Source organism: Eublepharis macularius, chromosome 11 (genome assembly GCF_028583425.1).
Source record: "Eublepharis macularius isolate TG4126 chromosome 11, MPM_Emac_v1.0, whole genome shotgun sequence".
NCBI lineage: Eukaryota > Metazoa > Chordata > Lepidosauria > Squamata > Eublepharidae > Eublepharis > Eublepharis macularius.
Window position 1 is genome coordinate 9,061,287 of NC_072800.1, and position 24,304 is coordinate 9,085,590.

At 48.0% G+C, this 24,304-nt stretch overlaps 1 protein-coding gene across 1 annotated transcript in view; it reads left to right on the forward strand.

Annotated features, from left to right (window-relative positions):
• Window positions 1-271: 271 nt before the first annotated feature.
• BAG1 (BAG cochaperone 1) overlaps window positions 272-24,304 on the forward strand; it is a 28,244-nt gene continuing 4,211 nt past the window's right edge. Inside the window, exons 1-5 of the mRNA XM_054991984.1 lie at window positions 272-544; window positions 3,034-3,162; window positions 7,610-7,692; window positions 9,265-9,378; window positions 10,734-10,841. Of these exons, the coding sequence (XP_054847959.1) occupies window positions 496-544; window positions 3,034-3,162; window positions 7,610-7,692; window positions 9,265-9,378; window positions 10,734-10,841 (483 nt within the window). The 5' untranslated portion in view covers window positions 272-495. The remainder of the gene's footprint in view (window positions 545-3,033; window positions 3,163-7,609; window positions 7,693-9,264; window positions 9,379-10,733; window positions 10,842-24,304) is intronic.

The window sequence follows — 24,304 nt, forward strand, 5'->3', positions numbered from 1 at the left end:
CAGTTTCTTCTCACCCTCCATGCGTCTGACGAAGAGAGCTGTGGTGCTCGAAAGCTTATGCTACAATAAACGTGGTTAGTCTTAAAGGGGCTACTGGATTTGACTGTTTCCATTTCGCCTCCTGCTCTCCTCCCTTCGGGCCGGTTGTGTTCGTGCCCCCCGGGGCCGGGCCAGCGCCGGCAGGTTCCTGAGGGCACAACCGCGCGGTGTCCTTTTCAGGCGCCTCGCGGGGAAGGCGCCGGTGGGGACGGGGCGAGAAGAAACCCACGGCGACGCCCCGCCCCTGTGCCCCGCAGGCGGCGGGCGCTGAGGCGGCCTTGCTCCGAGGCAGCCAGGCCAGTGGCGGCGGCGGCGGCCTTGAGGGGCTCCGGGCGGCCCCGCTTCCTCCCGCGCCTCCCGCCCTTCTCCCCTCGGGCTGGCTGCCGCTTCCGGCCAGGGAGGAAGCGCTGCTGCGGGGCGGCCGGGCGGGGGCGGCGGCGGCGAGGCAGGCGCGGCATGGCGGTGCCCGGCGGGAACGCGGCCCTGATGGTCACCGTCACCTACGGTAAGGGCTCGGCTCCGCCTCAGCCGGGCCGACCGGAGGAGCCGGCCGGGCCTCTGCGGGGCCGCCTCGGCTTCTCGGCGCCAGCCCGCCCCGCGCCCGGGCCTCCCTGGGCAGCCTTGCCCGAGGGGCCGGCCTGAGCGGAGCGCGGCCCGGGGCTCGGCCCGGCCGGCGGTGCGGGGAGTGCGGGGGAGAGGCGGCCCTGCCCGCCGGCGCCTGGTCCCTGCTGCGAGGCAGATCCTCCGCGGCTCGTGGGCGCTTGGGACAAACGCACGTGAGAAAAAGCGCCGCGAACACGCAGGACTTGGGTCGAGGAGGCTAGGCTTGCCTCCTCCAGGTTGGGAAATTCCTGGAGATTGGAGGGGTGGAGCATGGTGAGGACAGGATTTGGGACAGGGAGGGACCACAGCCGGTTATAATGCCATGGATTCCATCCTCTAAAGCAGCCATTTTCTCCAGGGGGACTGATCTCTGTCACCTGGAGATCAGTTGTAGTTCCAGGAGATCTCCAGCCACCACCTGGAGGCTGGCAACTGTACCTCCAGGTGGTGGCTGGAGAGCTCCTGGAATTACAACTGATCTCCAGGCCATAGAAATCAGTTCCCCTGGAGAAAATGGCTGCTTTGGAGGGTGGGCACTATAGCATTATACCCTAATGAGGTCCCTCACCTCCTCAGACCTTGTCCTCCTCAGGCCCCAACCCCCCAATCTCCTGGAATTTCCCAACCTAGAGCTGGCAACCCAAGGGGAGACCTGGGTTCGAATTCTGCTCCCCCCTCAGATGCTTCCCAGGTAATCTTGGGCAAGTAACACACTCCCTCTCGGCCTGACCTGCCTCTTAGGGTTGTTGTGAGGATGAATGGAGGGGAGCGGAATGAGGTCAGGTTCTCTGGGTCCCCATTGGGCAGAAGGGCGAAGTATAAGTGAAGTAAATAATAGTAAGTACAGCATACCCCCCCTGCCCTTATCTTTAACAGGAGTTGGCGTTGCCAGCTCCAGATTGGGAAATTCCTGGAGATTTGGGGGTGGAGCCAAGAGAGGATGGGGTAGGGAGGGACCTCAGCTGGGCATAATGCCAAGGAGTCCACTTTCCAAGGTGGCCATTTTCTCCAGGGCAACTGAGCTCCGTCACCTGGAGATAAGGTGTAAAGCCAGGAGTTCTCCAGCTGCCACGTGGAGGTTGACAACCCTAAATAATTATATATATAAATCCCTAGGATGGAGAAATCCTGCTTTTCCTGTGACTTACCAGGGACAGCTGGTGTGATGTAGAGGGTGAGTGTTGGTTCAGCATTAGAGAATCAGACTAGGATCTGGGGGGGGGGGCGGGATCCAGGTTTGAATCCCACTCTGCTGTGGAAGGTTCCTGGGTGATCTTGGGTCAGTCCACACACTGTCAGCAAAATCTACCTTGGAGGGGTGTGGGGTGAAGGAAAAACGGAGGCGAGGAGAGTTGTTGCAAAAATGCTTTGGTTAATTTGACCTGGTGCTTTTGCCCAACGATTGTACCAAGATTGGAGAACTTTGAAAGAGGAAAAGATTGTACTCCAGGAATAACAGAGGTACTGTTTTCCAAGCAAGTAAGTCACTTCAATTCCCCATTGGTGAGAAAGACTGATACATAAAAGAAGTAAACAAATGAATAAATCCCATTTGTCGTTCATCTTGCTGTGTGATCTTGAGTTGATCACTAGGTTGGATCTAATAGTGTATTGTGGAAGGTGCTGGTGGATGTGGATCTTTTATTTGTTCTTGACAAAGTTGATTCTTTGGGCTGTGGGACCGTTGGGGACTGACAGCCATGCGGGTTGGGAAGAGGAAAGGGGTGAAACTCACACTTATGCCTCTTCTGCCTGCAGGAGAGAGGGCAGTCGCCCCCCTCCTCGTGCTGCCCTCCCACCCACATAGCTATTAACCCCCTTGGATCCCATGATCCTGGAAATCAGCTATCCTAGGTTTGGAAAGGAATGCTGAGTAGATGGGAACAAAGGGAAGATCTGTGATCCTTGCACACATGGATTGCTGGACCCCACCCAATCTCTCAGTCTAACCTACCTCACAATCAAAAAGAGTCCAGTAGCACCTTTAAGACTAACCAATTTTATTGTAGCATAAGCTTTCGAGAATCAAGTTCTCTTCGTCAGATGCATGATACAAAGGTGCTACTGGACTCTTTTTGATTTTGCTACTACAGACTAACACGGCTAACTCCTCTGGATCTTCTACCTCACAATGTGAGGCTAAAGTGGAGGAGAGAATTGTGCAGATTCTCGAAGAACGGGATTAAAATACACTAAAATAAATAATAAGGCCGCACCTGCTAAGTTCCTGCATGTCTATTTATTTATTTATTTGAAATAAATAAAATAAATTCCTGTATGTCAGGCTGCTGTTTCAAGAAAAGGAGGGATGGCAAGTTGAAAGTGGCAATCCCACTGCTGACTGGGGTGGCCCAGGCGGCAATCTGAATTTGTTCTTATTACGGCCTCCAGGTAATGAAAAGCACAGTCTTCAGATTGCTTCTCAGGAAGAAGATAGCCAGCCCACAGTACGTGACATGGCTCTCTTAATTGAACAAGTAACTGGAGTTCCACTGTCTTTTCAGAAACTGATATATAAAGGTATCTAACATTTATATATTTATTTATTTGGTTAATTTATAGCCTGTGTGAGTGAAGATTGATTTTCTTTTTGAACTGTTACAGGAATACTTTTCATTATTTCCATCCCTAAATAAATTGTGAAATGTTTAAATCTTCAAAATACATATTGTGCAATGAGATAGGCATTTCTACAGAAAATGATAACAATGCATTCTTAATTTTTCTTCCTTGGTTCCCCCCCCCCCCCCGTTTAATTAGTACTTTTCCGAACAGTGGTGTGTGAACCAGACGGGCACAGTTCGTATGAAGATATCTAGAGTGCCTGATACTGAATCAAAACATTGGGCCATCAGTGTAGTGTTCTCCGGCTGGCCGTGGCTCTCCAGAGGTTCAGACAGGGGCCTTTCTTAGCATTGGCTGCCCTGAGATGCTTTCGTTGGAGGTGCCGGGGATTGAACCCGGGACCTTAATGCCTGGCATGTGCTTGATCACTGACTCGTGGCTCCTCCCTAAAACTTGCAAAGCATCCTAACGTGGTGTCAGTCCGTGTTGCTCAGTATGATCTCTTCCAATGGCCGCCTGCTTTAGCCGGAGAGACCAGGAAATGGCTCAGGAAGCTTGTTACCCTTCTAGGTATTTGACAGCGCTGCTGTTTCTGCAATCCCAAACTGGTAGCAGAAATGGAGACATATAGAAGTCCTGGCGTAACCTCTGGGGTGAGTTTTACTTGGTGGCTCACAGTATGTAGGTAGATGTTTTAATCTAGTTTCCCAATACTGGATGCAGTTTGGAAAAAAATCCTGGCTATTATTTCTGCTGCTTTCATATTTGAGTTTTTCTCTTTATCAGTTTAACATGCAAGCAATTTATGAGAGAAATAATGGGCTTATTCAACTTGCTGAAAAAAGGTGGGCACAAATCCAACATTTCAGAAATCTTAAGAATGATTTAATATTTGGTCTAATTTTAATCATCTTGAGATTCATGTAGTTCTTTGCTTCTAAAGAAAATGTCTGTACTGAATATTTGAGCAAACAAATAGAAGGTCTTAAGTAACCTGCTGTTTAATAATCGATTATCATGAGTCCTGTATGTCGCCCACAGATGTGTTCTAGCCAGGAGTGTCCTAATCGCCCTGATGTCACAGTGTGGCTTGGGAGGCAGAGATGTGTCAGCTCATCTAATGTGATGTTGCTGAGAGACTGGGCAGCTGAATACTAAGAAATGTTGAACAAGTCTTAAAATGAAAATTTTGAGACTGTGAGCAGCTTTTGTTAAACTGAATTTAACAAAATTCTCCCTGCAAATGGGCTCACAGCGGATTTACATCAGAAATTTAAAACATGGTAGCAACCATAAAATACAGCATAAACAGGCAGCTCATATTTGCACTTAGGGCCAATGGACAGGGCAGTTAAAAATTCATCCAGTGTAGAGTTGGCACATATCCGCGCCCCCCCCCCTCCCTGGGAAGGGCCCGTTGGGTAGCTCATCTGCCTCAACCCCCATAAGCCTGGCAGAACATTTCTATCTTACAGCCCCGGCAAAATGATAGCGGATCTTGTTGAGACCGGGCCTCCAGAGACAGAGAGTTCCACCAGCTAGGTGCCAGAACCAAGAAGGTCCTGGCCCTGGTTGAGGCAAGACGAACCTCCTTGCGGCCAGGTGTCAGTCCTTGGCAGGTGGAATCCCCAAGTTCTCCACAGCAAACTCGCAGGTGTATTGGTTGAAGTAACTTTATTAGAGATTCAGCAAGTTCAAGGTGCTCAGACATGTGCATTGGCAGAAGTGACGTAACTGGGGTTGGTGTTATTTATTGGGAACGTTCCTGTCATCAGGATAAGGGCTGTTAAAGTTTTTGGGTGTGAAAGAGCCAGGAGGTTGTCAGGTAGAAGGTAGGTTTAGTCTAGACAGAACGAAGAATGAAATCATCTCAGTTCCCAAGAAAGACACATTTTGAGCTGGCTGCAGCCAGCCTTCAAGGACACTTGCTGGAGGCAGCAGGGAAAGAGAAAGTAAATACTTGTGAGATAACCCACTGCCTTAACATCAATAAGAAACTTCTCATGCCCTCAGAGGACCAGTACGTAATACAGAATACATTCGTGGCAGATATGAACACAGAATACATTCATGGCAGATATGCAGACAGGCATATATGGCAAACTACCCTCCCCAAGAAGGTCTCCCCCCTCACATTGACCCCGGTTTGTTAGGGTAAGCCTTGTGAAATTTGTTTACAAGTTTTGGGGCTTTTACCCATTCCCTCTGACTTTCATCAAAATGCATCCAACAAATTAAATAAAACATTTCTCCCCGTTTCCATTTTGAGTCCAGGATTCCTTTCACTTCATGGTGCAGTGGTCTGTCCACCACGGCGGGGGGGGGGGGGGCTCTGCAGTCCGGGTGCCACTTATCAGGCAGGGGAGCTTTTTTCAGATGGCTGAAATGAAATATCGGGTGAACATTCTTTAAATTCTTGGGTCGATTTACCTCTACAGTCACTTCATTGATTATTTTCTTGACCTGAAATGGATCTAAGAATTTCCACCCCAGTTTTTTACTAGGTTGCTCCCCTCTGAGATGTTTAGTGGAGATGTACACATGATCTCCCACTTGTAATTTCCAAGGGATGGACCTTTTTTTGTCTGTGTATTTTTTGTAATCCTCTTTAGCTTTTTCCGGAGTCTTTTTAATTATCTCCCGTTGGGTTGTTAAGTTAGACCACCATTCTCACAGATCCCCTGGCTTGTGGTTAGCTGGGGTTTTCAGAAATGGCATTGCTGTGCCCTCATATCCATGGGCTATCATGAAGGGGGAGGCCCCCATGGAGCTATGTACCGAGTTGTTATAACAATATTCTGCAAAACCTAGAAAATCAGTCCAGTTGTCCTGCTGGTAATTTATGTAGCATCTTAAGAATTGTTCCAGCACTTGATTAACTCTTTCTGTTTGCCCATCGGTCTCAGGATGATGGGTGGAGCTAATGCCTTGTTCGATCCCTGCTACTTGCATTAGCTCCCGCCAGAAGTTGGCAACGAACTGGACTCCCCTATCGGAAATTACCTTATTCGGAAATGAGTGCATTCTGACCACGTGTAGCATAAAGAGGGAGGCTAGTCTACTTGTGGTTGGAATTTTGGAGCATGGAATGAAATGAACTTGCTTAGAGAACAAATCAACCACCGCTAAAATTACAGTTTTTCCCTTCGAAAGGGGGAGGTCAGTAATAAAGTCCATTGAGATCACAGCTCATGGGTGAGAGGGGGTTTCTAAGAGCTGTAGTAGACCAGGTGGTTTTCCCCGTCTGCTTTTCCCCATCAAACACACTTGGCGAGTTGATACATACTGAGAAATGTCCCTTCTCATGTTTGGCCACCAAAATTGTCTCTGTTCCAGATGCAATGTTTTCAGATACCCAAAGTGGCCAGCCAACTTGGAATCATGACACTGTTTCAACACCTCCCTTCTTAAACTGGCTGGAATATACAATTTACCTTGTCGGTACCATCCTCCCCCCTCTCCCTCTGTAGTTCGTCTTTGGGTAGGGCGTCTCCCTCTTTCTCTGCTTCTTCTTTGACTCTTTCCTCCCAGTTCATGAAGGGAGCATTTTGCTTTAATTGTTTGGCTTGGCTCCTGGTGGTTACTGCCGCCCCCCCCCCCCAATTGAGCTGGCGAAAACATTGTGTCTATCACTTGCTCTCTCTGGCTCTCATGTTGGGGCATGCGCAAGAGGGCATCTGCCAGGAAGTTAGATTTACAAGGGAGGTGCTTTAGTGTAAAATTAAGCTTGGAGAAGAACTCCACCCAACATAGGTGTTTGGCACCAAGTTTGTGCGGGGTGCGCAGTGCCTGTAAATTTTTATGTTCAGTCTAGACTTCAAATGGCACTTTAGCACCCTACAACCAATGTCTCCAGGTACACAAAGCCAGTTAGACTGCTAAAGTTTCTTTATCCCATACCACCCCATGGTGTTCAGCTTCAGAATTTTTTTTTTGACACATAGGCACAGGGGTGCAATTTCCCATCATCCATCTGCTTGCAAAATAACACTCCCCCCAATTGACACCAGGGATCACCAGTAGTGCTAGTGCATGTATTTATTTATTCAGAAAATTTCTATGCCACCTCTCCGGATAACATATTTGAAGCAGATTGCAAAGTAAAACATGCTGGAAACATCAACACCTATTTAAAAGCCCAGCCTTAAAGGTTCGCCCAGAGCATAAAAACAGCAGAAAGTGAGTCAGAAAACAGTTCTAGCGAGACCACACACAGCAGGCATTGCCCGGGCTTTTAGGTAAGACTTTGAGGACCCAAAATCAGCTGAGAAGCTTTTAAATCTTTTAACTAAAGCAGAGGTTATGTTCGTGTGTGTAGGAAATTTGAATTATTTTTGACTTGATTAAATGCAAAAAACCCATTGTTTTGGAGTTTCTGAAATCATTTTTCCTCCCCTTTTAGGAAAATCCCTGAAAGAAATGGAACAGCCATTGTCAGTGTTTGGCGTGAAAAATGGTTGTAAAGTTATGCTGATTGGGAAAAGGGTAACTTTCCTTTTATGAAGGGGTTATTTCATTTTATTGGTGTTCAGTCAGTGACAATTGTAGAATATGTCTAGAGAAATTTGCCAGACGTGAGCCGTTGTCTTTCCCTCTGTGATTGGCAGGGAATCTGGGCCTTTCTCCAGCACAGGGCGCGCACAGCCCTTCCTTACTCACTTTTTTTGCTAATTGAGAGAAAGAAAAGATAAAATAGATTGTGCAGGTGATCAATAAAAGACAGTGAAATATGAGCCTGACCTGTAGTAGGATTATTTATTAATGTTTATTAGTCATTTATGTAGCCCGAGCTGTGCAGATGTGGCTGACAATGTGCTTTTGTGTATAGGTGGTAGTAGTTGGCTACGCAGGGATTTGCCCTTCAGTCTTCCATGTTGTGTCCATTGGTTGTGAGAGAAATGAGCAGGATGTGGCCTTCCACTCTTCCTCTCTTCTCGGGGCAGTGGGAGGGTGGGGGGGGGAAATGACATTGCACTTCAGGCTAGCATGACATCTGGGCAAAATCCTGGAGATGACATAGGTTAATGCTCTAGACACTCTGTGGTAATACTGTAGAGTTGCTAGAGCTTTGGTCGACATGCTGACACCATGTCCTTGTTTTGCCTGAATGTGGCATTGGCAGGTAACCCAACATCATTCTGCCCTTTGCCCCGCCACAGAAGCTCCTTGGGATGCTGAGCCGCTGCCTAGATGGAAAGGGGGCAAAGAAGAGCCTTCTCTTCTGCTTCCTTTGTTATTTTATTTCCTGATTTACTGGCATTAAATGCCTTTTAAAAAATGGCGCCAAGGCTTGCTTTCTTCAGTGGGTTTGCATACGTAACTTCATTTAGGTTCTCCCCTTTCTTTACTTTATGCATTTCCCATTCTCTTTTCTGTCATCTTTCTTCTCCTTTCCCTACTTCTTTTGTCTTGTTCCTGTCTTATTACAGTGTCTTAATTGCCTTTCTGAAAGTTATATAAGGCTATAAACAAATCTTCTTGAAAATAATGAAACAACTAATGCAAAAACAAAATCATATGATTTTTACTTATTTGACGTTTCTTGCCCATCAATCTTTGTGATTTTAGGTTTCTGCCATGTTTAAAATATTTGCTCTTCCCCCACCAAATAAAAATGATTCCGTGCAAAGCACAACATCTAAGATCGCATTTTACCCAACTGCTGTTTTTCTCTTGCATGAGGACATAACAAGTTTGTAGGTAGATATAGTGTCAGACTGTAGGAACACCTACCTTCACTATGCTATTTCTCCATTCAAACTGTGAGCCTGTTTCAAAAAGATGAGGTTGCTGAACAAATTTACAAAGTAGAGAGAGAGGCCAGGATGTTGAACTGAAACAATAATGGACTTCTAGCAGTGTCATCGTAAGAAGAGTTGCACCCTTCTGAAGTCACGGTCTTCGATGAACTTGGAAGGGAGTAACTCTGCTTAGGCTAGCACTGTAAATCTTTGTTAATTGTGCTTTTAAAACTTTTAAAAATTCAGTGTACTTTTAAAAAAAATACTTGAAATCTTAGGTGTGTAAAAGAATATTGTCTTGTTTGAACACGTACAGAACAGTCCTGAAGAAGAGACCGAGTTAAAGAAATTAAAAGATTTGGAGAAATCAGCAGAGCAGATAGCCAAAAAAATAGAGGAAGTTAATAAAGAACTTGGAGGTATTCAGAAAGTAAGTTGCTTTTAGTTACAACATTTCACCTTCTATATACTTTTGAACTGCTTGATATAGTTTTAGAATAATTTACTATTGCAGATGGTTGACATGTCTTTGTATTTAAAGGTGCTCTTTCTTTCAAATGCTTCAGGGTACATTCATGAACTACTTTGAGGGCCTGCTTGGCCAGAAGCGATAAGTCTATAAATATAAAATATAATTAAAATTCCAGAAGTTTGAGTAGGGGTAGGTAGATTCTTTGTTTTCTGATGAAATTACTCTTTAATATTCACAATTTGAATATACCTACTGTGTTGTGACTGCTTGTCTCACCCATGTAGATTCAATTTTCTGGTGGTGTTAGAAGGTCAGGAAACCTCAGTTCCTTTTACCTTCCGTGGATTTCAATAAGTCACCCAAGAGAGCTTCTTGGCTTAGTAAATTCTAAACCATTTGAGTTCTCTTCTGACTGGGCATTTTTGTTAATTCAGCATTTTAAAACTAAGAAGAGTGCTTTTACATTTTCCAGGAGAAATGCCACCAGAACCTAGAAATTGGTTTGGCACTGGTAAAACAATTCAAGCAATATTTTCAGTGCATGAGTGCTTAGCCCCACTATTCCCTGCGGCCTCTTTCAATGTGGGATTCTGTTAAGCTATATTGAAATGTCAATTAGAAATTCCATTCTGTACCAAAATTCAGAAAGAATATTTTGACTCCTGTCCAGTTCTTCCCTTCCCTTATATATTTACATTTTTAAAAGAAGCACAATAAATTTAAGGTAGAGTTCAACAAATCCCAGGTGCCAGGTTGCCTTGGAACCTAAAAATCATTGTGGTGCCTAGAAAATAAAGGAATGATTTTATTGTAATGTGTCTTGGTAGTGGAATGACAAAGCTTGGATCCAACTAGGTTTTCCGTTGTTGAAAAAGAGAGGAAGGGGTTGCCTTTGACTTTCAAAAAGGGCTATATTTGGGTTCTTGTGACAGAAAAGACAAATGCCACGTGGATCAGGAGCTATAACAAGGAGGGGAATAGGCCAAGATTGAGTGAAAAAGGTGCTTGGGTACAACCCAAACCTTAATTGTCATTTCACACCAGAATGTTTTCTTGTAACATAAAACTAAATGTGCATGAAATTCTTTTCATTGCTTGTTTATATGCATTACTTTTACATCATTCAGTGGTGGTGGATAAATTCTTTTCTCAGTTGGCCACTTTCTTTACTGGCTCCAATATTAAATTAAATTATATGTTTACTATGCAAAATTGTGATAGATCACTCTGTATTATTTATCATTTAGAGTGGCTGTCATCCAGTATGCCGTGAATAAAGCTCTTGTACAATAAAACACCTATTTTCCTTGCAGGGTTTTTTAGCAAAGAATCTTCAAACTGAAGCTCTTAACCAGTTGGACAAGCGAATAAAGGGAACTGCTGAGCAGTTTATGAAGATTCTGGAACAGATAGATGCTATTGTGAGTGAATAACTGATCACTGTGTGGAACTTGCCTTGGTTGCCGTGATCATCTCTGCCTGTACACTGATATGGAAAGTGTGTCCCTGTGTCCCTTCTGGTCTGCGCTGCAGCCTTCAGTACTATTGACTGTGGTACCTTATGAATCACCTTGCTAAGATGGGCTTAGAAGATTTACTGTTACGCTGGTTTTGCTACTTCCTTAGGTTGTAGAAGGATGTCCTGGGTTTCATTGGGCCCCTTGGCCACAGATGCATGGGTATCTTGAGTTCAGTCTTGATCCTCCATGCTTTTTAACATTTATGTGAAGCCCCTACAGGCCTTCCTGACCAAGCAAAGGATTTTTCCCTTCCAGAAGGACTTTGAACTGGACTGAAATCAGAGCCAGTGCTCTCTGCTTATCGCCTGCCCTGCAGAATCCCCTTTGCTGCTGTGCTGGATCAGCAGCTGCAACAGGAAAACTACACAATTGTGTAGTTTTCCCAATTTGGGACACACCCCTGGGCCTTCTCTGTATTTTAACATAGCTTTGTAAATGTTACAAAATATTGTTTTGTGTTTTCTGTGTGTGTTAGCTGCTTTAAGGACCCACTGGGTAGAAATGCCATATAAATACAGAAATAATGTGCCCTGAGTCCCTGAAAACTGTATCAAGAATATGTAGTTTTGTTTCATTTTTTGTTACTTGGCTTTGTAACAATAGGGTGGTAACCAACACAAGGTACATATAATCAGAATTGTCCATTTTTTTGGATTAGAAACATGTGAAAAGGAGACAGTCTCGTAGAGAAATGTCCTCCTCCCCAACAATGAAGGATTTACATATCCATCTGGTGTTAATTGTAATAAAATGACTTTATTAGGCTCATTTGCCAGCTTTTACTCAAACAAGCCTGTTGAATGCACTTGTAATTTATTACTTTATTTACTTCATTTCTACTCTGCTGTTCTCCCCCAGCGGGGACCCAGAGAAGCTTACAGCATTCTCCCCTTTTCCCACTTTATTCTCACAATAACAATGCTGCAAGGCAGGTTAGGCTGAGAGAGAGTGGCTGGCCCAAGGTCGCCCAGCAAGCTTGCATGCACAGTGAGGATTCGAACCTGGATCTCCCAGTTATTAATTACAAGTCCCACCCCCCAAAAGTTGGGATAATGAAATATTAGTTATTTGTTGATAGCCCAGCATGTAATCTTGTGTTTGGAGTAATGAATACCAAAACTTGGATGAAGATAAAACTTAATAGTCTTTACTAGAATGACTATTAATTGTATAATATTTTATAGAGCTGAGAGAGAGGAGTGCTAAGCTGAAGCCACAATAGAGGGAGCCATCCCAGCATGGCTGCAGTTCATTCTTGGCCTTCCACCTACAGGCCCAGTGTTGGGGGTGTTTTTCATCCTGGTGAGTAAGTTCTGTGGAGCCAGGTGACCCTTTCTCAGGAGACTTGGAGGCACAGGACTGTGCAGTGTTAGGGGCACTTAAGCAATTTGTTTTCAGTTAATATGGACAGACTGCAGACCTAGTGGTCGGAGGCTGCATTTAGCAGAGATTGGGGTGGAGCTTTGCAGCATGCGCAGAACGCATGGAGGGAGCATGTGGCCTAAAATGCAGAGCTTGTGCAGGAGCAGCAGGAGGCAGTGGTGGTCGCATTTTGTATCTGCTGTGTTCTTAATAAATTGCATAGCACAGTAGACCATTGCTTTTTGTGGATTCATTACTAGCAGTTGCAGTCCAGTAAAAACCAGTCTCCAGCTGGTTTTTACTCTCTCAGCGTCATAATCTTACTGTTTTGCTGTTGGGAAGTAGCAGACCCCCTCCCCTGTACCTTGGTATTTGTGGATTTCACCATTCTCGGTGATTCTGGAAACAGATCTTCCATGTAGGATGATGGTCTACTGTAGAGGTGATTCACTTAGTTTTCCATCCCTAGTTTCCGGTAATTTAATTTAATTTATTGCATTTCTAGCCTGCCCTTCCCGCAAGTGGGTTCAGGGCGGATAACAACATTAATAATATTAGAATAACATAAAATACAATAAAAAATCAATAATATAATACAAGGTATAAACATTAAAACCAAATCCAAGTGGTAGTGTGTGGTGTTAATGCATGTCCTCAGGAATTCGTTGGGGTAGAGAGGGCAGATGTTTCAGCTAAACAGCGAACCAAAGCCAAGGCTACAGCAGAGAGGCCAACCAAGTCACCTGCCCAAGCCTCAGCTAATATAGGTTGGGCAGAAGATCTCCGTCTTACAGGCCTGGTGGAACAAGTTCCGCAGGTCCCTAGTCTCAACGGAGAGGGAATTCCACCAGGCTGGTGCCAGGGCCGAAAAGGCCCTGTGTCAGGTCTTGCCAGGTACTTTCCCTGATCACTTCACTGCATCACTCCAGTGTATGAGTTGAAGATTATTTTATTAAGGAAAGATATCAGTTTCACAATACTGCTACATGGTCATTGACCGGAATGCCTAAAAGCAGGAAAGTCAGTTCAATTACAGGTCACTGTCTCCTCCCCCAGGAGGGGGAAAGTCAGTCAGGAGTTTAGGCGCGCTTCGCCTGGGAAGAAGGGAGGGGGGAAGGAGAGGAGCACCACTCAGTCTGTGCAGTAGCTTCAGGGACACATTCCCAGTCTCAGCAGGAACTAGGAATCGAAACACTTTGCCTGAAAGAGAAACAGTTCGCAACAGATTCACATAGCTCTGGTTCCCTCTGCACTCCCTCAGAGGTACTAAAGCAGAACACACATGAAACAGAAAGCATGAAACATGGCAGATATCCTGGGAATTATCTGACACCCTGGCCCTGGTCGATGATAGGCAAAAACGTCCTTGGGGCCAGGGACAACCAGAAGATGTTGGTTGGCCGAATGAAGGGTGAGAGGCGGTCCCGTAGGTATGGGGGTCCCAATCTGTTTAGGGCTTTGAACCTCATACTCAAAAACTCAAACTTGACCCGGAATTCAATTGGTAACCATTTAGTTTTTCCATCGGTCTCCTCTTCCCTTACACTATAATTCTGTGCCTAATTCTGAGGCCCATTGAACTTAGCAATGCTTGTTCTTTAGATGTTGTGCCTTCTTATGAATGCTTACCTGGTGGTAAATCCCACTGTATTGCATTTGCTTGCAACAGGGCTTGTAGCCCAGAAGTTCTGCGCTAGTTGCTTCTGGCCTTGTATATAGAGCAGCAGCAATCTGAAAAATATGAATTGTCGAGGTGGTTGGAATGACAGCTGCTGTATAGTGGAACAATGAGGGGACTAGGAAAGCTTGCATGAGGTTATGGCCAGTGTATGTGACTGACAAACTTCAGAAGGAGGCTTCTTTAAGAGCCAACTAGTTGGTTTCACCACAAGCTTCACAGCAGTTTTATGTCAGCAGTTTTTTTAAAAAACTGTTTCACCCTGCCCCTCCCACCCCCGCAAGGTGCTTAGGGTGGCACATGTGATTCTCTTCTATCCTTGCAACAACCCTGTACAGGGTCATCCATTAAGTTGAGTGAAGATTTGAACCCAGGTCTCCTTTGTTTGATTCTCGCTATCCCACTGGAGGTCTGTTAATGCCCCAAGAGAACAGTTCCTCCTCCTTTGGGCTCTTGGCTTTCTGGATTGCCCTGTTTAATACTGCATTCAGTAATATTGGTCGGATCAGATGTCCATGCCCTTCCTTCATAATTTTGGGGGTGTAACTTGTTTTTTGATTAAATGAATATTTTTGCATGATCCGAGTGTAATATTAATATCCAGGTGGTAATTCTTGAACTGTCAATAAGGTATTATTTGCACTGGGTCTTTACCTGGAAGCCCACCGAGGTGTGTTCTTACGCAAGCACAGTTAGTATATAATGATCTTCATTAAAATGCTTTATCATTTGAAAGTCAGTTGTGCTTTAAGGGGTTTGGGGGGGGGGTTGCTTTTCAACTTTCCCTCCCCTCGTTTTGTTAGTATACCTAGGGCTGCTGCTTAACTAGTTCCAGACAGTGACAGATTGACCCCAAAAGGTCACTCTGTTATATGATCTGTTGCTTTGGGTCCTCCCAATAATTCTAGTGCTTCTAGGGTGGCACCACTGTAAAAAGTGCCCCATTTTGACCATGCTTTTGTGCAGTCTAGCAGGTAAGAGTAGAAAGCTGTTGGTTTTTAAAATTGAAATCGGCTTTGCTACTGATTTCCTACTAAAAAGCATTTTTCAAACATGGTGGCCATAGATTGTTTCAGGAGGGTAGCCATATTGGTCTACAGTAGAACAGCAAGATTTGAGTCTAGTGACACTTTAAAGACCAATGAGATTTTCATGATATAAGCTTTTGAGAGTCAAAACTTTCTTTGTCACATATTTCATGATGTCTGACAAAGGGAGCTTTAACCCTCGAGAGCTTATATCCTGGACTCGAATCTTAGTGGCCAGAGAATTTCAGTGATATGCTGACTGGGTTTAATGGTGGCAGTCCTAGGGTGGCAGTCCCTGGCAGTTAGATCCCCAAGTCCCTCACAGCAAGCAGGCAGCTGCATTGGTTGAAGACACTTTATTTAGAGATCTATTCAGTTCAGGTATGTACTTATAGATAGAAGCTGGCAGAAGTGATTATTCAAACAATAGGACTATTGATATAGGGAACGTTTTCCCGCCCTTTGCATTCAGGTGTGAAAACCCAAAATGTTACATGGGAACAAAGTAGTTTAGTCTAGACAAAGTACAGAGTGGAATCATTCCCTCCTGTGAAAAGACGGATTTCATTACACAGCTGCAGCTTCGGCCCAAGGCCACTCAGAAGTGAAAGCACGTATTTCTTAGAGATAACAAAGAGGCCACTGGCTCCTCTGGAAATTAGTATTAGCAGTCTAGACACCTTCAGGCGACGTATATAAAATGCATAAGATACAGTATTTAACGTTGGCATTATACCAGTATGAGATGCAGTGTAAGATGCAGAACACAATAATGGCATGGATGCTTATATCACTCTCAGTATAAAATGCGGACTATAACAGTGGATGCTTGCAGAACACAACAATGGCATGGATGCTGGCATCCATGACAAATGGGACTTACCTCCAGGTAAATTTCATGTTCATCTTCGTTCTTCTATGCTGACACACATGGGGACTGCGCAGGCGCAGGCCAGCCGCCGGAGAATTTTCTATAGCTTCTATGGCTCCGAAGGGGGCCGTTTGTCGCGCGCCTCAGCGACCGTTTTCCCGCCCAAACGGTCACATGCTCCTCCAGCGACCAACGGCCCCTTCCCTCAGTTCTCTTCTTGCCGCCGCTTGGAGAGAACGTGAGCTTTGTTGCTCGGTGCTTTGTGTGTCTTTTGACTTCTGGATTGATCTTTGGCTTTTGACTTCGGACTTTGGACCTCGACTATTCTTCGGATACTGATTTGGACTTTGGATTGGACTCGGTAATTACAACCCGGACTGTTTGACCTCTCTCTAGCGTGCCCCTGAAGATGGCCTCAAAGGCTCTCTTCAAGCATTGCCTCCAGTGCCACACGAAAATGGCCAAGACCGATGGCCATGGACTGTGCCTGTTTTGTTTGGGGGAGACCCACAATGTTTCGGCCTGTAAAATTTGCCAGGGCTTCACCAACAAGGCCCGGCAGGAGCGCAAGGCCCGACTGAACTCCTCCCTGTGGCAGAAGGTCATGTCCGGAGGTACTCCGTTACCTCCCCCCAAGGCCGGCCCTAGCCCCTCTGCCGGAAGGCAATCAAGAGCTGGCTCAGTGGCTTCCGTGAGGTCGGGGTCGAAATCGCGTCCCCCGAGTGCCTCGGCGTCGAAAGCGGCCTCACCGGCGCAGGGTTCGGCACGGCCGCCCCGAAGCGCGTCTTCCACCCGATCGGATCCGAGACCAGCTTCGGAACCGAGGATCGTGGTGCCGAATCCCCGTTCGGAACCGACGACCAGCCCGATTCCGATCAGAGCGAAGCGGTCGAAGCCGAGGTCCCCTTCGAAGTCGAGGAGCGCATCGGTTCCGAGGTCTTCTTCGGAGCCACCGGCCAAGAAGAAGAAGGCCAAGCATCACCACCGGTCGCCGCGTCCTGCACCGCAGGAGGATGTCATTGTGCTTCCTCACACGCCTTCCCCGGAACTGGAGGGGGTCTTGGAACTGGTGCCGGAACCAATGGCATTCGAGGTGGTGCCGGGCGAGTTTTCCTCGGGGCCGAGCCCGCGGCCACGTCTGAGTCGACCATCACCTGCCCGTCGTTCCCCGGGGCCGGAACCGAGCCCACCACCGAGTCGGAGTCGACCATCGCCTGTCCGTCATTCCCCCTCTGTTACCGGCCGTGAGCGGCGTCGGTCCGGGGAGAGTGTCGGCTCCGACCGTTCCTTTGCGTCCTGACATCGTCAGGCTTCCTACCTTCCCCCACCGTACCACTGCCAGTGGGAAGGGGCACCCACCGGGTTCTCCGGATCGGAACCGAGGCCTTCGACGTCGAGGCAAGCGTGGTTCCCCCCACCAATCCAGGGTGAGGAGTCACGGCTCGGTTCCGAGGAGGAAGACGTGGAGAGCCTGGGGGACTACCATTCCGAGTCCTGGTCCGAGCCTTCACCAGTCGATGACGTGGTGCCGAGCACCGGCTCACCATACGAGGACCTGAGGATTTACTCGGACCAGATGGCACGGATGGCTCAGGTGCTGGAGATGGACATCTCCTCAGCAGCCCCCCAGACCAAGGACAAGCTCCTGAAAAGGATCTACGGAGACAATCCGGCGTCCATCGGCTTCCCCATGCTCGAGGGTATTGAGGAAATCGTGGAAAGGGTGTGGAAGGTGCCCTGTGACCAGCCTCCGACATCCAAGCGGATCGAGCAGCTCTATAAAATTAAGCAGGGCACCTGGCAAGCGTTGGTGAAACACCCTCCACCATCCTCTCTGGTCACGGAGGAATTCAACCCCCAGCGTTCAGGCCACACTTCTGTGCCGGCCGACAAGGAGAGCAGGAAGCTTGATGCGCTTGGCAGACGGCAATACACGGTTGCTTCGCTGGGCCTTAGGATCGCCAACTACCAGACCATCATGGCTAGTTATCAACTCTATCTCTGGGAGAAGTTGGCGTCCTATGTTGGAGACCTCCCACCTGAACAGAAGGCGGTGGTATCCCTGCTGCAGACTGAGGCTGTGAGGCTGTCTAAGCAGCAGATGAATGCGGGGAGTCACGCTGCCGACACTGCTGCACGGGGAATGGCTTCGGCGGTGGTCCTCAGGCGCCACTCCTGGTTGCAGTCGACCGCCCTGTCTCAGGAGGTGCGTTCCAGGGTGGAGAGCATGCCCTTTGAGGGGGACTCGCTGTTCTCCAAATCCACCGACGAGACCCTGAAAAAGAAGGAGGACAGGCAGACGGCGAGGTCCTTGGGGCTGGCTCCTGCGGACAAGCCCACCTCCAGGCCACGGTACGCCCCCCTTACCACTACCAGGGCAGATACCAGCAGCAGCGGCCAGGCTACCAGTATCCTGCCTACCCGCAGCGGACCTACCCTCCTGCACAGCAACAGAGGAGGCGTAGACCCTTCAAGCCTCGCCCGTCACAGCCGCCGGCCCAGCAGAGAGATCAGCAGGGCGCCGGGAGGCAGTACTGACGGGTCGCGCCAGCTGTATCCCCAAATTTTTCGGACAGACTGAGTCCACTCCTCGCTGAGTGGGAGTCAATAACATCTGACTCATGGGTCTTAACAGTTGTTGAGAAGGGATACGGGCTGGAGTTCGTTGAGCTGCCTAGATGCAGTTCACCCCTGACAGCTGTCAATAATACTATGGTCGAGCTGGATGCGGAGATCGTGTCGCTCTTGGCCAAGGGTGCTGTGGAAGAATTGGCCTATGAGGACTCTGTAAGGGGGTTCTTCTCTAGGTTCTTCCTGGTTCCCAAGAAGGATGGGGGCTTGCGTCCCATTTTAGATCTGAGGGGCCTTAATGCCTTCCTCAAGGTGACCAAATTCAAGATGGTTACATTGGCGGCTGTGATCGCCTTGCTGAAACAGGGGGATTGGTTTGCGGTCCTTGACTTGAAGGACACATATTTTCACGTGGGAATACGGGAGGAGCACAGGAAATACCTGAGCTTCGTTTACCGGCAAAGGGTTTTCCGGTATAAGGTGCTTCCCTTTGGCCTATCCACTGCCCCACGAGTGTTCACGAAATGTGTGGCCCCTGTGGTCTCCTTCCTTCGGGAAGAGGGCTGTACCATCTTTCCATACCTCGATGACTGGCTCATTGTGGCTGACTCAGAGTCTAGGCTGGTGCAGGACATTGGCTTAGTACTTAGCACTTGTCAACGCCTGGGGCTCTTGGTAAACTTTGAAAAATCCAAACTAGTGCCCAGCTGCAAGGTTTCCTACATTGGTGCACTGTTGGACTCTGTGGAGGGTAAGGCTCTGCTCCCCTTGGAGAGAGCTAGGTCCCTAAGGGGTCTTGTGTCCATGTTTAAAAGGAACCGTTTCCAGTCCGTGGGCACTATCCAGTGCTTATTAGGGCATATGGCAGCGGCCACCTCTGTGGTGCCCTTCGCTAGGCTGCGTATGCGCCCTCTCCAGAACTGGTTTGTGCGGAGGTACGATGCTCAGCAGCACCCTCCGTCCCTCAAATTCTCTATCCCGAGGGTCATCCTATCCTCCTTGGACTGGTGGCTGTCTGATGACCATTTGTTTAAAGGGACCCCTTTTGTCTGTCAGCATCCTGACATCACGGTTACCACTGATGCCTCTCTATTGGGATGGGGGGCTTATTGTGATGAGGTGTGTGTGCAAGATGTCTGGTCTGAGAGGGAAAAGACGCTCCATATTAATGTGCTTGAACTAAGAGCCATTCGTTTCGCACTTGTGTCCCTTACAGCACTGCTGAAAAATCGCCAGGTGTTGGTGCAGACGGACAACACGACTGCCATGTACTACGTAAATCAGCAGGGGGGCACAGTGTCCATGGCCCTGTGCCGGGAAGCCACGCTCACTTGGCAGTGGGCAATCAGGAATGGCGTGACAATTCGTGCTATACACGTGGCAGGGTCAGACAATGCCCGAGCGGATACCCTGAGCAGGGTCCTTCTGCTGGACCACGAGTGGGAACTGAACGTAGAGTACATTGGGCCGATCTTTCGGATGTGGGGTCATCCGGATATAGATGTGTTCGCAACTGCAGCGAATACCAAGGCCCAGACATTCTGTTCGAGGGCGGGGAGCGACCCCCTCTCTATTGGGAATGCCTTCCAGTGTATGTGGACTCAGGGATTGCACTATATGTTTCCCCCGTTCCCTTTGATTCCAAGGGTCCTATGCAAACTGGAGGCGGACGGGACAGACTGCATCCTGGTGGCCCCGTTTTGGCCCCGGCAGGTTTGGTTCCCAAAGCTCCTACGGATGTCCCAACGGACATATGTCAGTCTGCCCCCTCGTCAGGACCTCCTTCTGAACGGGGACTTAGTCCATCATGACCCCGGGAAACTGCACCTGACGGCTTGGCGGATCCTTCCTCCCCTGTAGGTTTTTCGGATCAGGTGAAGAAGGTCCTCTTGAATGCTCGCAGACCATCCACTAGGCGCTCTTATGCGGCCAAGTGGCGCAGGTTCGAAATTTGGGCACTTGCTAAAGGGGTGGTGCCTGCCAGCAGCCCCCTAGGGGTTGTATTCGATTACTTGTGCCACCTGCGTGACCTGGGCCTGAAGGTTTCCTCTCTTAAGGTCCACCTTGCGGCTATCTCTGCTGCTCACACCAGAGTTGATGGTGGTACAGTTTTTTCTCACCCTCAATCCCGTCAATTCCTTAAGGGCATGTTCAACCTATACCCACCTGTGTCAGCACCGGTACCCCAGTGGTCGCTTTCCCTGGTGCTCTCACAGCTTATGTTGCCTCCGTTCGAACCTCTAGCAACCTGCCCCTTGGACATGTTATCGTACAAGGTGGCATTCCTGGTGGCCGTAACATCGGCCAGAAGGGTCAGTGAGCTGTCTGCGTTGCGGTCTGACCCTCCCTTCCTTGTGTTTCATCCGAACAAGGTGGTCCTGCGTCCCTGCCTAGGTTTCCTACCTAAGGTGGTGTCCGCCTTCCATCTCTCGCAGGATATTGCATTGCCTGCGTTTTTTCCTCACCCTTCCTCGAAGGGGGAGAAGGCCCTCCATTCCCTAGACTTGAAGAGGGCCATAGCCTATTATCTGGATAGGACGAAAGGATTCCGGTCGAGCCCTCACCTGTTTGTGTGCTTTGGGGCCAAGGACAAGGGTAACAGGGCTTCTTCACAGACCCTGTCTAGGTGGATTGTAACGGCCATTAGCAAGGCCTATTCCCTGGCAGGGGTAGCTTGCCCGCTTCATGTCAGGGCCCACTCCACGCGGTCCCAAGCATCCTCCTCGGCGCTACTCAGAGGTGTGCCCCTGGCTAACATTTGCAAAGCGGCCACATGGTCCTCTGCAGACACCTTTGTCAGGCACAATGCCATAGATGTCAATGCCGAGCAGGATGTTTCGGTGGCCAAGGCTGTTCTACACTCCCTTTTTTCCTAAGGGAGTCTTGGAAAGGGTTTCTTGGCGTACCTGCTAGGTACCCTTGAGTGAAAGAGTGTATATATGTATATTTATGTGTCTCTATATATATGTAAATATTGGATACTTATTTATCACTACACAGTTTGTATAGATGTATGTATGTATATCTATAGTGTTGTTGTTCTTGTTCTTTAATAAAATTGTGTTGGATTTCACCCCACCTTCCTTATTGTGTGAAGCTTGGTACACTCCCATGTGTGGAGGCACAGAAGAACGAAGATGAAAACAGGGTTAACATACCTGTAACTTATGTTCATCGAGTTCTTCTGTGCTGACACACAACCCTCCCTCCTACCCCGCTGTGAATTCCAATGCACGACACTGTGATGGCTGTAACGGGAATTGGTGTTTTTAAGGTGTTATGGCTAAGGGTATTGGTCAAGCGGCGGCAAAGGAGAACTGAGGGAAGGGGCCGTTGGTCGCTGGAGGAGCATGTGACCGTTTGGGCGGGAAAACGGTCGCTGAGGCGCGCGACAAACGGCCCCCTTCGGAGCCATAGAAGCTATAGAAAATTCTCCGGCGGCTGGCCTGCGCCTGCGCAGTCCCCATGTGTGTCAGCACAGAAGAACTCGATGAACATAAGTTACAGGTATGTTAACCCTGTTTTATAGCAGTCTTGGACATATGATGGTGTCTGTTGAGTCAGACCATTAGTCCATATAGCCCACTGTTGTATATACTTAGAAGCAGTGGGTTTCAGGATCTTGGCTACAAACTGTACCCGATCCTGCAGCTGGAGATCCTTTTAACTGGACAGGCCAGTGTGTGAACCTTCGGACCTTCTGCATGCAAAGTATGTTCTCTGCTACACTCCTGCCATCTAGAAAAAAACTTACTTGAAAAATTGGACGTTCTGAACTCTTGTGTTAATTTTGAAAATGCCATAGAATTCCTTGTTCTTAGATCCAGAGGAGTTAGCTGTGTTAGTCTGTAGTAGCAAAATCAAAAAGAGCCCAGCAGCACCACCAAGACCAACCAATTCCACTGCAGCACAAGCCTTCGATAACCACAGCCCTCCATCTGGCGGGGAGGGCTTGTGCTGCAGTGGAATTATTGAAGGCTTGTGCTGCACTGGAATTGGATGGTCTTGGTGGTGCTGCTGGGCTCTTTTTGATTTTGCTACTACAGACTAACACGGCTAACTCCTTTGAACCTTTACACAAGCAAACTGATCCCCACATCAAAAGGAGCTGTTTGCATCCCCACATCAAAAGGAGTTGTTTACATCCCTCCTCTCCTCCCCCTCCCCTCTCCTCCTCTATATTTGACCAGTTTCTTTCTGCCCTCCATGCATCTGACGAAGAGAACTGTGATTCTTGAAAGCTTATGCTACAATAAAGTTGGTTAGTCTTAAAGGTGCTGCTGGACTCTTCTTGTTCTTAGAAAACTTGTCTCTTTAGTAGTACATTCTTTTGGCAGGAATTTAAACCATGTACTAGCCCTTTTAACAACAAACATTTAGAGTTTTATAACAAGCTCAGATATTATGCCGTATGCTCCTTTTATCTGTTTGAAATTCAAATTGAAGAACTAGTCCAGTCAGGCTGGCCCTGCAAGGCACTGCCGCCACCACCAAGCCCTTAAAGCTCCGAGAGAGGCTTGCCCGAACCCTTCACAGGGCTAGATTATCTCTGTTATGTTAACTAGGTGTGCATACCTTTTTGTAAATCACAGTAGGTTGCCAACTTCCCCTCTTAAACCTTGAATAGTTGGACAGCATATTCTTGAAGCGAAGATGTTTTTAAAAATGGAAATACTTAATTTTAGTGTTACTGTTACCTTTTTCTGGACTCTTTAAATGGACTGGTTCCATTTTTTTATTTTAAAAGATTTATATTCAGGGCTGGTGCCTGAGTTTCTGGTTCCTGAGGCCGGGGGTGGGGGGCAGCATCAGGGCTGTTACCACCCCTGCGCACATGCGTGCGCTCACACCCAGACTACTGCGTTGCCTCGCACCGCCCTGGCCACCTGCCACACCTGGCCCGCAGCTGTGTTCTAGCAGCGGCAGCAGCAGCACGGGGCAACTTAGAACCGGACCAAACAAGACGAGGGTCGCGCAAGTTTTCTTGGGAAATGTAGGAGACGCCTTCCCCTTTCTGCCGCTGCTCACTGCCCCTCTCTGAACGTGTGTGTTTGTGTGGGGGGGGGGGTGGAGCTCCGAGGCATCCCTTTTTTCTCCTGCCTGTCGCCTCACAAACTGGAAAGGAGTGGAGGAAAAGTGATAAGTTTCTTTTGGGGGACTGAGGGGGGGATGGGATGGAATAATTCAGAAGAAAGCGAAGGGGAAGGAGAAAGCGGGAAGGACCCAGAGAAACAGCTGTGCCTCAGGGTGTGCGCTTTGAATGAGCTGCTGAAGACTCAAATCCTTCTTCCAGGCACAAGCCCCCCTCCCCACCCCCGACGCGAGGGCGTCCTGGGAGAGAGCAGCAGCAGCCCACCCCGGAATTTTCTTTGGGTGCCCTTGCGTCCAGCAGGCTTGTGCACAGCATTTGGGAGAGGGAACCCAAGCCAGTTACTAACTGCTGTACAGAAGCTTATGGAGACTGCTAATGATAACAATAATAAAAAGTGCCATCAAGTCATTACCAACTTATGGCACCCCCTCAGGGGGTTTTCATGGCAAGAGATGAGCAGAGGTGGTTTGCCATTGTCTTCCTCTGTGTAGCACCCCCGGTGTTCCTTGGTGGTCTCCTGCCCAGGTACTGACCATGGCCAACCCTGCTCAACTTCCAAGCTCTGAATAGTCAGTGGTGTTTAGGCTGCTCTGTGGAGACTGCAAGTCTGGGTCATTTAATGGATTATTTAATGAGTGAACATCGTACAGTTGTTTCTAATCATCCCCATGCAGTGCTCACATTGGATTGCAACTGAGGCATGTATTGTGACTCAATTGAACATTTAGATGTGGTGCTTTTGAGCACAGGACTTCTGTTTCT